Source organism: Dipodomys merriami, unplaced genomic scaffold (assembly GCF_024711535.1).
Source record: "Dipodomys merriami isolate MVZ:Mamm:240054 unplaced genomic scaffold, mDipMer1.0.p SCAF_434, whole genome shotgun sequence".
Classification (NCBI taxonomy): Eukaryota; Metazoa; Chordata; class Mammalia; order Rodentia; family Heteromyidae; genus Dipodomys; species Dipodomys merriami.
In genome coordinates, this window is record NW_027205982.1 from 756,581 (window position 1) to 770,217 (window position 13,637).

The 13,637-nt window shown below is 41.8% G+C and overlaps 1 protein-coding gene and 1 long non-coding RNA gene across 2 annotated transcripts in view; one reads left to right on the forward strand and one right to left on the reverse strand.

The window, feature by feature from the left end:
* Positions 1-6,511, reverse strand: part of LOC138807804 (short transient receptor potential channel 7) — a 116,461-nt gene extending 109,950 nt beyond the window's left edge. The window contains exon 1 of the mRNA XM_069993568.1: positions 6,449-6,511. Coding sequence (XP_069849669.1) covers positions 6,449-6,450 — 2 coding nt within the window. The 5' untranslated portion in view covers positions 6,451-6,511. The remainder of the gene's footprint in view (positions 1-6,448) is intronic.
* The window catches only part of LOC138807805 (uncharacterized), a 166,700-nt gene that overhangs the window by 18,299 nt on the left and 134,764 nt on the right, over positions 1-13,637 (forward strand). The gene's annotated exons all lie outside the window — the stretch shown is intronic.

The window sequence follows — 13,637 nt, forward strand, 5'->3', positions numbered from 1 at the left end:
TGAATTTCAGCAAGAGTATCTGTTCTAAAGAGTAAGTACTTAGCTGGACACCAGTGGCTCATGCCTGGAATCCCAGCTACTCAGAAGGCTGAGATCGAAGCATCCTGTATCAAAGCCAGCTTGAGAAGGATAGTCCGTGAGACTCCTATCTCCAGTTAATCACCCCAGAGCCTGGGAGTAGAGCTGAGGCTCAAGTAGTAGAGTGCTAACCTTGAGCAGTAAAGGTCAAGGACACCACCCAAGTCCTGCATTCAGCTCCTGGATTGGCATTAAAAAAAAAAAAAAAGAGTAAGCACTTAGGGATTTGTTTCTAAGTTTTTTGATAGTCCCAAGAACTTCCTGTTGTTGTTATTGATTATGTTTCAAGTATGAAAAATACCCAGTATTTCATTTAAGCCATTTTAAGAAATAAGCACCAAAAGCAATCACAGCACAAGGTTTATAAATTAGAGTTAGTGTTTTGCAATTAAAAGAAGTGTCAATTAATTAGTACTGTGAACTCGGGAATTTGGGGCTCCACTATTTTTCTGCTCACTTTATCTTTTGACCTGTGCTAACCCCTTTGATTTTAGCTCCTTGAGAGTCAGATCTTGCATATAAGGCAGACAGTGGTGGTCAGAGCTTGGTGGTCTAGTCCTGCCTGGAGCAGACTCACATTTCCCTTCTACACGCTGCTAAACTACAGGGTAGAGTAGCATCTGCAGCTGCGGAGAAACTCCCTCCACAGGCAGCTGTGGGTGGCCACCCCCAACAGAGATCTGCTCCTTTGGGGTCGAATCTGAACTGCCATCCGCTTTGATAAATGAGTCAATTCAACTTCTGAGCCCAATTTTTCAGGAATGCTCTTTCCAGGAAGGAAGCTTCTTGTTTCCACCAAAGGCAGACTCTAGATGGGGAGCCCAGAGCCATCTTTACAGAAGGGGCATTCACAAAGAGTATGCGAGCATATTTACTATCATAGGTTTTTCAGAGGGAGAGTGGTGATTGCGTTGAAAGCTATGCGGTCGTTCCACTTGTATCCCCAAAGGGCCTTGTTCCCAGGGATGCCGTGAACTTAGTTTCAAGGCTCAGCACTTGGGCACTGACAGAGGTGGAAACTGAGCCCACAGAAGGCTAATAATGTTTCTCACGGAATTATTTATCTTCTCTTATGAACAGTTTCTGCCTCTCTCAGGAGCATCTTCTGGAATTAGCTATAACAGCTCAACCCAAGAAAAAAGCAGTTTTCACTGAAGAACATATGAGCTCTGTATTAGCTATGAACTAGCAGCTACTCTTAAAGAAACAGGCACCACAGCTCCATCCTACACCCCTTTTCCTTTGCAGGACTGTCCAAGGGGAAGAAAGTTTCAGACCACAAGGTCAAGGGTATACAACTAGTGCACAGCAGGAAGCCTTGGGGAAATAAATTCAAAGGAGAAATAATTACTGAACCAGGTTAGAGCAGAAAGAAACATTTCACAAGGAACATGCCAGAACCCAGTCTACATTCAGAGTCCATATAAACATCAAAGACACTGCAGTCAAGAAACTTAAAGAATGTTCAGTCATCATTTGTTATTTCTCCTTATTAACAAAATAAAACAGCAAGACACAGAAAAGAAGCTATTAGCATTCTCCACTTTTAGGTGGAGAGACTGAAGTAGGCAATGTGAAAAGACTACACCTTAGGGCAAACAATTTCTACAGAAAGGTATGAGTCTTGATGTTCCTATGATAATTAGATGCACTGAATAATGTGTGTGCATGGCTAGGACTTGTTAGAAGTTAATATGTCTCCACCACTTGTCATACATTTCCCTGAATGACCTTGAAAGCAGACACCCAGATGTACCAAGAAGTAAACAAGCCTCTCCTTCACAGCCTTTACAATCTCAGCTTTGGAATACATTCAGATGCTCAAAAAATTGTCAAGTCTGCCCCTTTCTAGTGGATTTGGCATTAAAAATGAAACCATCTAAGTCTTCAAGTGCCGAATGCACAGAGATTGTTGAAGGACACACTACTCAGCGAGATGGCTTTCAGAGAAGGGTTTACAGCCACGGGTCAGTTCAGATATCCACGAAGGCCTTCCAGTCTCCATAGGAGCTTTTCGTTAGCTCTGACCCTCTGTCCCTAATACTCATCTAGTGATGGGTGTGTGTGCATGTGCGTGTGTGCGTGCTGGTCCTGGAGTTTGAACTCTAGGACTGGTTGTCCTTTAACTTTTTGTCTCAAGGCTAGCAGTCTACCACTTGAGCCACAGCTCCACTTCTGGCTTTTTGCTGATTAATTGGAGATAAGAGTCTCATGGACTTTCCTGCTTGGGCTGGTTTTGAACATTGATCCACAGAGCTCAGCCTCCTGAGTAGGTAGGATGACAGGCGTGAGTCGCCAGAGCCTGACAACATCTCATGGTGCTTTATTGACAGTTATTCAATGACAAATATCTTTAGCTACCACAGCTTTGCTATTTACCCTTGATATTATTGATATTCTAGGCTTTAGCCATATGTATCACATGGATTGGAAAGAATCATGGTGGAGCACAAGGCCAGTTGGCCCACAGTAGCTGGCGGCCAGAGCTCCCATGCGGGACTGCCGTGGCTTGTCTTGCTGGACTCTGGTTCCTGTCCCAGTTTTAGGGCCTGTATAAGCTGAATGATTCTCCCTGGAATACAGTTGCCCTCACATTAATACTTTTCTTAAAAATGAGCTTTGAATACAAATTGCCTTTTATTTCATATATTATTAAGGTAACGTGTGATGAAACTCATCAAACACCCCAATTAAGATACTGTGTTTTCCATTTTCCAGAAATGCATACCTTGACATTTGGTGTCCTTGAGAAGAAGGGTTCCAGTGGAAACAAAAGCATATGTGAGAGAGGCTTGGTTACTAAACTCCCTCTTGACCCTCGGGTTGCTATTTTTATCAGCCTACTCTTAGAGATGCCGTCAGTCCATTTAAGGAAGCCAGATGTGGCTAATACATAAGGAGTATGAACCTTGCACCTTAAGTCCAGCTGCAAACAAGCATGCACTTGGAGACAGGGATGGCAGTTAATTTCTGATGAAGAAAAGGCCACAGAAAAATGTCTCTTTTTAGAGATTTGTTTGTTTTTTTTTTTCCATTTTTTTTCCTGAAATTGCTAGATGCATCAAAAGTCTCTGTGGAAATTAGCCAACCCTGAAATCAATTCAGGCTGTAACATTCCAGCTGGATGTAGAACCAAACAAAATGCAGGCTCTGATTAGGCACTCAAGGAAACCCAGCCCCATTCTACTCCTTCTCCTAAGTGGACAGGCTCGGGCTGTTAGTCCCGAGAGCCAACTTGACGAACTAGTCAGGTGACTCGCAGTCCTTCTGAACCTCAGCGTTCGGAAGTGAAGTAATAAAAGTCACCTCTCATATTGCTCAGAACCACACTGAAGATTAGGGTCTGTACACCAGATTCTCTAATTACCGTAAATCTTTGTACAAGCGTCCATAAGAACAATCTTCAAAGTCTTACATACAGATATACTTAGGCCTGGAGTTACTCAGATTGGTGCAGATTTTACCCTATTCTGATATACTAAAATTAGATGTTTTTCAACTAACTGTGTAATAGTGATGGTTAATATATAATTCACATTCACCCTGTGCTGAACACTGTGCCAAGTGCTTTGTATGAATGGTTTTAAATAAATTATCCTGATAAGTTTAGCTATTTTCCTAAATGACTGTCCAATCATAATGATTAGCATTTATTACGTTCACCACATGGCGGCCTCCATGCTGAGCACTTCGCGTGCAGGATCAGCTTTAGTTTCTACAGATGACTACATCTTTTGGTGCTATTGTCACTCCCAAGTTTTAGATGATGAAAGGATGGCCCACACGTCCCAAGATACGCAACGTGTGAGGGATGCCGCACCCTATCAGGAGTCCAGTCTGTGATCTTGCAGCCCGTGCTTTTGGCTGTATGTCACTGCCATCCGTCTTCCTCCTGTATTCTTTCTACGATTCTTTAGTCTATATAATTTTTCCACTAGAGTGAAGAATTCTTGAGGACAGGGGGATTAGTTGTTGATAATGACACATGCTGTGGGCCTGAGAACCCTTGATGTTTGGTCTATGGTACATGATCAGACCATTTATTTTTAAATGCTTGATATGGATTGGTCATTTAAGAAGAACAGTTAGCTAGAGAAATTAATATTTACCATTGTCATCCTTACCAATCCAGAAGGCATATAATCCAATGGCCATTTCCTATTTCTGACTGATAACTTTTAAACTATGAGATATGGGTTTGTAAGTAAAATCGGCTTCCAATTAGCTGCACAATAAATTACGATCCATAAGTTGCTATATGAGTTGAAGTGAGATAGTGCATGTAAATTACTTAGTACTCTCCTGTCATTGAAGATTCAGTTTAGTTTATTGTAATTATGCTAATCAAAGGCATGAAGTTCATATCAAAGGTAGTGATGATGTTGATATACTTGTACAGTGTATTCTTTTTGGTGGTCTTGGGGTTTGACCTCAGGAGGACTGTATCCCTAAGCCCCTATATGCAAAAGGCTAGCTCTCTGCCATTTGAGCCACAGTGCTACTTCTGGTGGTTGAAGATAAGAGTCTCACAGATTTTCCTGCCCAGGCTAGCTTGATCCTCAGATCTCAGCCTCCTGAGTAGCTAGGATTATAGGCATGAGCTACTGGCACCTGACAGTATTTTTTAAATAAAAAAGAGATACCTACCTAATTACTTTATATATATGAGTAAATACTATATCTATATATATATATATATAGATATATGTATGAGTCTATATCCTACAAGAAAGAAGCAAAGTATTTTTATGCTACTCATTATAATCTATTATATTAAAATATATTTTCTAAGTAATTCTGCCTAAGTAGGATGTTTTCCCATGGTGTCTTAGATTGAAAAATATTAGCTGAATATTAATAAGTGACTTGAACCATAGTTTATTTATTTACAAAATAAGACCATGTAGCAAAGAGACTATTTTCTGTCCTCTCCAAACTCACACACACATTAACTATCCTGCTATCCAAATGTAACTATTGCTTTGTGTATGCCTCTTTTTTTCTTCTTTTGAAATCTTTACTTGCCTATTAGGACGTAGGAAGTTACAAAACTGAAATGTCTATATTTCATTGTGTACAACTCCAGTGAGAGGTAACACAGCAAGTTCACATATTTCCCTTAAAAAAGATTAGTCATGGAATAAAGTAGGCCTGCGGGTCTCCCTGACCTCTACCATGGAAGTCTGCAATGAATATCTACCATTAGAACAAAGAGACTTACTTCAACTGTGAGGTGACAGTACAGAAAAAAAGTGTGTTCAGTATTTATCTGTGGGAAATGCTGGTTGCTTTTCCTAAGAAACAATTCTTGGTAGCTGTCATCCAAGACACCGCATGTGTTCTGCAATTAGCTGCAATGAGGCTCTACCTAAATTTTTTTCTGGGTTAATTGCTGCCTAAAGGAGTTAGCTAGCTAGCATGCCCCTAAGCTTAGGCACAAGTGTTTTTGTAAATAAATATTTATGAAATTATAATTGTGACATAAATTCTTGATAAGGCGTTACACAATCAAATGAATATTATTGTTAAAAAGATCTTAGAAGTGAATTCGTCTCATATCAATAATGAATACTCTTTTTCTACGTGAGTTCATTCATAAATCTGTTAAGTGCGCCTGGTGCTTTAGAAATAGGGCCCACCAGCAGGTGGCATGCTGAAGCAAAAATTCACCGAGTGCCACCAGACAGGGTCAGTCATTATTGCCTTTTCCATATCTACCTTACATCCATTAAGCCTTTCAATTATATTTAACAGCAGCAGCGTCTTGGTGTGTCTACTCAGCCATACGTCAGTGAATTTACAACTTCACATTTAAAGACGGAGTCTCAGTGATCCAGAGTTTCAGAGCTCCTGTCAAAGCCCTGCCCAGATCACATCTCTTTTTAATAAGAGCATATTTGTTATTCTGAAATGGATGTCTAAAGGAGATAGATAGCTCAAGCCAGATTTTCAACAACAAAACAGCAGTCACTTGGCCACCTGTAGTTCTTTAACAGTGACTCTCTATTCATTAGAATATAGCCACCCTCCCCCTCCTGAGCCTGCGTTGGTGTAAGGATTAGACAGGAGAGCTCTGGGTGGTGTAGATGTAGAAACAGCCCCCCCCCCCAAAAAAAAAAAAAAAACAAAACCACGCCAGCACAAAGGACTAAGCCACCAAGGTGAGTTATCTGCTTCCAGATGGCTTTTGTGCAAACTTAGACACTCAAAACAGGGGGGAGAGATTCCCCCACCAACTCAACAGCCAGAGGTAGTTCCCCACGCCTAACAGTGCAGCAGAGAAAGGACTAGTAAATAAAAGTTCAATTCCACATTTGAGGGAGAAAGCAGCCCACTGGCACAGTGTGGGGGGATGGCCGTCGCCACTTACATCGAGGGTGAAGGGGCAGGCTCGTCCTTCCTCTAGATGACCGGGGTCCGGTGCTGAGTCGCGGGCGGCCGGCTCCCCATGGGCGGCTGGCGGGAGGCGCCGCTCTCCGCGGTGCTGAAGTGGAGAGCTGGCTGGCGGAGAGCGCGAACCTGCAGCGATCCGAGGCGCGCGCTGCTTTCCTTTGTGCTGCAGAAGGGTAAAAACTCCTCTTTGGTGGCCGGCCTGCCCTACTGTCTTTTCCCTAGTCTGGGGGAAATTTTCCAGAGATGAAGGAGAGGCATCTGTGTGTAAGACTGGCATGAGGCGTGGTGATGGGTTGGTTTAGTCCCCACCCCCTCTCTCAGAAGGAGCTTTTGAAAGGGAGAGAGCAGCCCTGTCTTCCTACCGTAAGCCCCTCAGAATTTCAGCCTGCTCCCTCTATCCCAGAACAGTGCATCACACACACACACGCACGCACACACACATGCGCGCGCACACACACACACACACACACACACACACACACACACACACACACACACACTGCAGTTATGTAACATGGCATGTTCTGGCTCTCAGACAGAATACGCATCCGTTTAAACAAATGAATAATGAGGGGTGAGCTGCCTTCCTACCTGTTGGGTCAGTATATTTTTCCAGGGGAGGGAGCTAAGAAGAAAACTAACGCCAGAGGAGCGGAAGAATGGCAGCATAATTTTCTGTAATAAGCCTAGGGCCACACCCTACTTTGGGAGGGTAATGCATCTTCCAACTTTACCCTTTTGTTTCAGGATCTCTTTCTGTGGTGTGGAAGCAGGAAGAGGGCAGTGGCATAGATGAAGTCTGATGTTTAAACAAAACAACTTTAAAGGGGTTAGCTCCTTCATTCGAAAGGAAATCCCCACTGCGTGATGCCATTTTCTCAACCGTCCCCACTTCTCCCGGCAGCATTGCTGTATCCCCAAACACTGTGCACCTCTTAATCACTAAAGTGTTTTGATGACATCACTGGAGAGAAACCCCCTTAATGGAATCACTGGCCATTTGGAAACAAAACAAAATGATTGTTTCCAGGATCGATGTGGGTTGCTGAATAATAAATCAGAATGCTTATCCTTTGAAACCAACTCATGGGTTAGTAAGAACAGCGCCCTGTAATGTGCAATGCAACTGAAGATTAAAGGACTCCTTCATAATGCATTTTGCACACTTCCATTCTAGTTAAATATGCAAATCAGATTGCATCAATTCATTAATGTACTACTAGGATTTCTTAGAGGTTCCCTGGTGTTGTGTGAGGAAGGACCCTTGGATTTTGGTTTGCTTATTAACTGTGTGACCTTGGACATGAGAGATAACCTTATTGAATCTCAATCTATCCATACATAAATGGTGGATAAACTGGAGTTCATAATGCCCATTGACCAATTGTTATGATAATAATTAATTGAAATAACATATACAAAACACTCAGGGGAGTTGACATTTAAGCCAGCTTTATCTTGGAATGTTTTTCATCAGTTCTTTGCTCCAGAGGATTTAAGAAAGTTCTCCAATTAAAACTCTAAAAATATCCAGGATCTGATGGCTCATGTTTAGAATCCTAACTACTCAGGAGGCTGAGATCTGGAGGATTGTGGTTCCAAACCAGTTTGTGCAGAAAAGTCTTTGAGACTTTTCAAAAAATAGCAACAGACTCTTCAAAATGAGCAGCAAAATAACAGGCTAGAGCTATGGTTCAAGTGGTAGAGTGCCAGCCCAGCAAGTGTGAGACTTTGAGTACAAACTCTGGTACTGGCAAAAAAAAAAAAGTCTTCTCTAAAAACATTAATGTTAGGGGCTGGGAAGGTGGCTCAGTGGTAGAGTGCATGCCTTGCATGCCAGAGGCCCTGGGTTCAATTCCTCAGCACCACATAAGCAAAAAGAAAAAAGCCAGAAGTGGCGCTGTGACTCAAGTGGTAGAGCGCTAGCCTTGAGCTGAAGAGTTGAGGGACAGCGCCCAGGCCCAGAATTCAGGCCCCATGACTGGACCCAAAAAAACAAACAAACAAAAAAAAAACATTAATGTTAAATTAATATTACAAGCCTCCACAGAGTTTCCAGCATTAATTATTGTGTTTTGTTAAAGTATCTTTACAGATTAAGAACCACTAAAGTGTGTCTATTGCACAAAATTATGAGTTTAATTATGGCATTTTATACAAAAATGCCTTTTCTTTTGGCAGTACTGGAATTTGGGCTTTGTCCTTGCTTGACTGGTTCTCTGCCTCTTGAGCCATGTCCTCAAGCCATAAAATAACTTTTTGAAAAAAAATTCCTCAAAATTAAGACTTGTTCTTAACTTCTTTTTTTATAATCTTGAAAAATGGGGGGAAATTTTCATGAGAATTAGAAACAAGTATGTTTAACTTGAGTTCTTTAATATTATGCTGAAGTATAGAACAAAATATGTAAAGCTACCAATGGTATTTGACACAACCATAAAGTTAGAAGCTTAGCTCTAGCACTGATAATATCCTTTTGATTGCAGTCCTCATCACCATGATTAGTGAATCAGTAGAGTCTCAATTATAAAACACTTTTTTGAGAATATTGGATTGTCACTGTTTTTTAAAAAAAATAAATTGCCACCAATTTCATGGAATTCTGACATGAAGGATGTTTTTCTTTTTATTCAAAATAATTCCACTGAAAAATAATATTTTTATAAATGTACTGATGATGTATATATATACATGTATACGTATATATATATATATATATGTAGGTATGCGTATATAGAGTTGGAGGAAGAGAGGGGCTAGAAGAGGAACACAGAGAAAGGAAATAAGCTAATTACTTAAAATAATTAATTAATTGAAAAAAGCTCAGAATCAGACCCGTCAGCTCTTCAAAAGTGATAGAATAAGATGACATTTTGTGCAGGATCCAGTCCTCAGGATTTTCGTTGTTAGACTGCTCTTTTGTTTTCAAAGTATATCATTCAAAGCCGTTTGGCCAAACGGGTAAATCAGTGTAATCTGAAAATATTCCAAACATTGAAGAGATTATATCTTCACTATCAACTATGAAATTTCAGAAGACTTCACTATGGGACTAGAAAATATTTAAGATTCTTGTGTAAGATATTCAGCTTTGCTTCATGTTGATTAAGCTTAGGTTCACCATAGTTTAAAAGTGCATAAGACTTCTAGTTTGACTTATGTTTTAGCACCAAGTGGGTGCCATTCCCCAACTACATCACTGTTTTCTCACTTACAAAGTGAAAGTGACAATAGTCTGTCCCTGGCTTGTAGAATCATAGCATGGATAAAACAAGACAGCTCCCATAAAGAGCTTAGAGCATGCCTGGCACATGGTCAGAGCTCAGCAGATGCCAGCTTTCTCTGCACCTCTGCAGCGGCCATGCTATTGATCAGTGGTTCCGTCACAACCCAAACAACCTGTTTAAAACAGAAAGACACAAGTTCCTGGTGGCTGTTCCCCACACCGGAACTTCACACGTCTCCCCTTGAGAAAACACTCTTCTTGTCTGTTGGAGGACTAGTTGTCTCAGAAACCGCAGCCATGAGTATGAACATCTTTTTTTTTTTTTAATTTTTTATTGTAAAGATACTATACAGAGGGTTACAGTTACATGAGTGAGGTAATGAGTACACTTCCTCTTGAGCATTGTTACCCCCTCCATTGTGAACATCTTTTTTAAGTAAATTATTCCTTTCTCCTTTTTCCCCCTCTCTCAGAGCATTCCTTTATAGTCTATGCTGATTGATTACTGGATGGATAGGGTTCTTTCTCCTGTATATAGAAATACATCAAGCAAACTTCTTAGACTTTTAAAAAAAATGATGTAAATAACTTTTTTTGTAAATAACTTCTAATAGAAAAATATTTCTGGTTGAAATTTCTGGAAGCAACTATGCTGAGCTCATCTTCAAAGAGAACAGGAGCTTGTCCTTTGCTTGTCTGGCACCACATCTGAAGCTCTGCAGAGCTTCTCCGGAGTAGGCATGGCCATGGCAAGAGCCCTGTGTTCTGGATGGTCTTCAAGTCATGAAAACTTGTGTCTTTATTCACAAATGAGCAGTGGGTAACTGGCAGTAGCACTGACCCAAAGTGATTATTAGAGTGATGCGAACACTAATCATATTTATTTATGTCTTCCTAAGATCTACAGCCTTCCAGTTTGGGTTATACACTATGGACTTAAGAGGCTGTACAAACGATTTTTGTAAGCTATAATTGGCCTATAATCTATGAAAGGTGTGTGTGTGTGTGTGTGTGTGTGTGTGTGTGTGTGTGTGTGTGTGTGTGTGTGTGTGTGTGTGTGTGTGTGTGTGTGTGTGTGTGTGTGTGTGTCAGTTCTGAGGCTTAAACTCAAGGTCTAGGTGCTGTTGCTGAGCTTTTGTGCTCAAGGCTAGTATTTTGCCACTTTAGCCACAGCTGTGTGTGTGTGTGTGTGTGTGTGTGTGTGTGTGTGTGTGTGTGTGTGTGTGTGTGTGTGTGTGTCAGTTCTGAGGCTTAAACTCAAGGTCTAGGTGCTGTTGCTGAGCTTTTGTGCTCAAGGCTAGTATTTTGCCACTTTAGCCACAGCTCTAAGAACAGCTTTTTGGTAGTTAATTGGAGATATGAATCTCATGAACTTTCTTGCCCCTGCTGGCTTTCTCCAATCTCCAATGCCATGATTCTCCAATCTCAGCTTCCTAAGTAGTTTGCATTATAGGCATGAGCCACTTGTACCCAACAAAAGTTTTTTTTAAAAAAGCAAATGGAGCAGGGTGCCAGTGGCTCTTACCTATAGTCCTAGCTAGACCCAGAGGATCTCATATCCAACACACCCTAAGCAGAAAGGTTTATGAGACTCCATCTTCAGCATAAGAAGCAAAATGCTGGGCTGGGCCATGGCTCAAATGGTGGAATACCAGCCAAGTAAGGAAGCCAAGTAAGCATGTGTTCAAACCCCACTACCACAGTAGAAAGCAAACAGGAAGCGATATACAATAATTGTTTATACACTGTCTTAAAAGGAGATCCAAGGGCTGGGAAGGTTGTTCAGTGGTAGAGCTCTTGCCTTGCATGCATGAGGCCCTGGGTTCGATACCTCAGTACCACATAAGCAGAAAAAAAAAAGCTGGAAGTGGCGCTGTGGCTCAAGTGGTAGAGCGCTCGCCTTGAGCTGAAGAGCTGAGGGACAGCGCCCTGGCCCAGAGTTCAGGCCCATGACCGACACCCCCCCCCCAAATAAAAGAGATCTGAGATGCTATAGTAGACATAGAGATCCTTCAGAAAGGGCCTTGGGCGGGGACAGTGGTCACTGCAGCTGGCACATGTTTCAGGGCTGTACACAGATCACACCCGTTCTGTGGGCAGACCGCATCCTGTGAATTAGCAAGGTGGGAGGACACAGGCTGTGTTAGGGAAACTCTTACACGCAGTATTCCTTCCAGGGCTTGCTGCCACAGTGGCCGAAGCACCAGTGTGATCTCTCCCTCTGCCCAGCCCCACTTCCTCCTTCCTCTCATAAGTGTTGATCTTCAGTAAATATTTTCCATCTAAAACTTGATATCACCTCCTTCTGGAGAATCTGTTCTGTTTAATTGGTACCAGGAACAAGTTGGGAGAGATCACCTGGTGGAGGTTTGGAGCTGGAACACAACCATCCATTTGACAAGAGAGCCCCGTTACCATGGAGGGAACACAAAACAGCACAGGAAACAGGGGATGTTCTGCTTTTCTCACTTGTGGCAAATTGGGAGTTTGTACTAGTGGAATAGTATATATTAGTAAGTGATACATACACACACACACACACACACATACATCAGACACTTGAAACATATGAGAAGTAATAGTAGTAAGCACAATTCTATTAGATGGCGAGTGTTAAATAAGAGTGAAAGAGGAAGATAAGTTGAGAGTACACAATAGGCGATTGAAGTCCAGATGTAAAAGGCAGAGAGCTTCTTGGCTCTGTACAAAGGAGCTCTTAGCTTCTCAAGTAGCAGAGTAGAAAATGTCAGTGTTTAAAGCTTGGAATCAGTTTGCAGAGTGATGAATTTCATGGCTGATTAAATGCCCAGTCAAGGTAGGTCTGTCATGCCAGGGTTAGCATGTAGGACTTTGACGGGATATCAGCAGAGAGATACGTTAATGATGTTGGTTACTGCCTGCCTCCTGCCCACAGGCCTGTAACTAAGGTTAAGCCAGACAATATTAATACCCATTAGGTGTATACTATGCGTGCTCTGAGTGTATATATGACATTAATATTCATAGGTGTATGCTATGGATGTTCTAAGTCTGTCTAAGGACAGTTCCCAGAGAAGCCACAAGGGCTAGCTAACACATACAGGAAAGAGGTAGAGAAGTGTGCATGGGACTGCTTTCCAAGCATGACCGATCAAGGTGTCTAAAATGAAAAACAGATAGTGAAGAGTGTATTATGTTTGAACTGTCCAAATTATGACTTGAGGTACGGTATTCCATGGCTTGGCAAGGATCCCAGGGGATAGAACGAATTTGTTATTACGATGGTCCCTAGAAACATTAAAAAAAAAAAAATCAATGGTCCACATTATACAAAGTGGAAATGTCAGAGCTTCCAAGGTGGAAGGCAGAGCAAGGAAATAAAAAGCTTAAATCTCTGAAAATACTGGACAGTATGTGCTGTTTGCTGGAAAGCTCTTGAGGTGACTGTTTGGGGGCCTGCAGGTGTATGTGTTTTGAAGCGCGTTGGAGATGCGGGGGTGCACCAGGGCTGTGTGAAGGCTCACTGGCGTGCACAGCCTTAGCTGTGGTTTTCTACAGAACGGGGCCGACAAATGGCTATTAGGATAGATGAAGCAAATTAATCAGAGGTGAAAAAGCATAGGCAGTACTAGGGCATAGAACGTGTTTTTATCAAACACTCAGTCAGACATCTCCCTTTGCCCACTGGCTATTGGTAGGCTCTGTGTTTTCTAGAAAGCAGAATAAATAAAAACAAGCCAAGTAACTCATGGGAACCATGTGACCAAGTGAAGGACCGTAAGTCCTTATCCTAAGATTAGTAAAACATGTTCTGAGGAAGGACACTGAAGCGGACAGCCCTCACAATTACAGTTACATTGCATGCTGAACTAGACAGCTCGGTGCCATTTGTTTACATTTATTTCAAATGGAATTGCAGTCACATTATCGTGAGCAGGTTGATTGTCACTCGCACACCCCA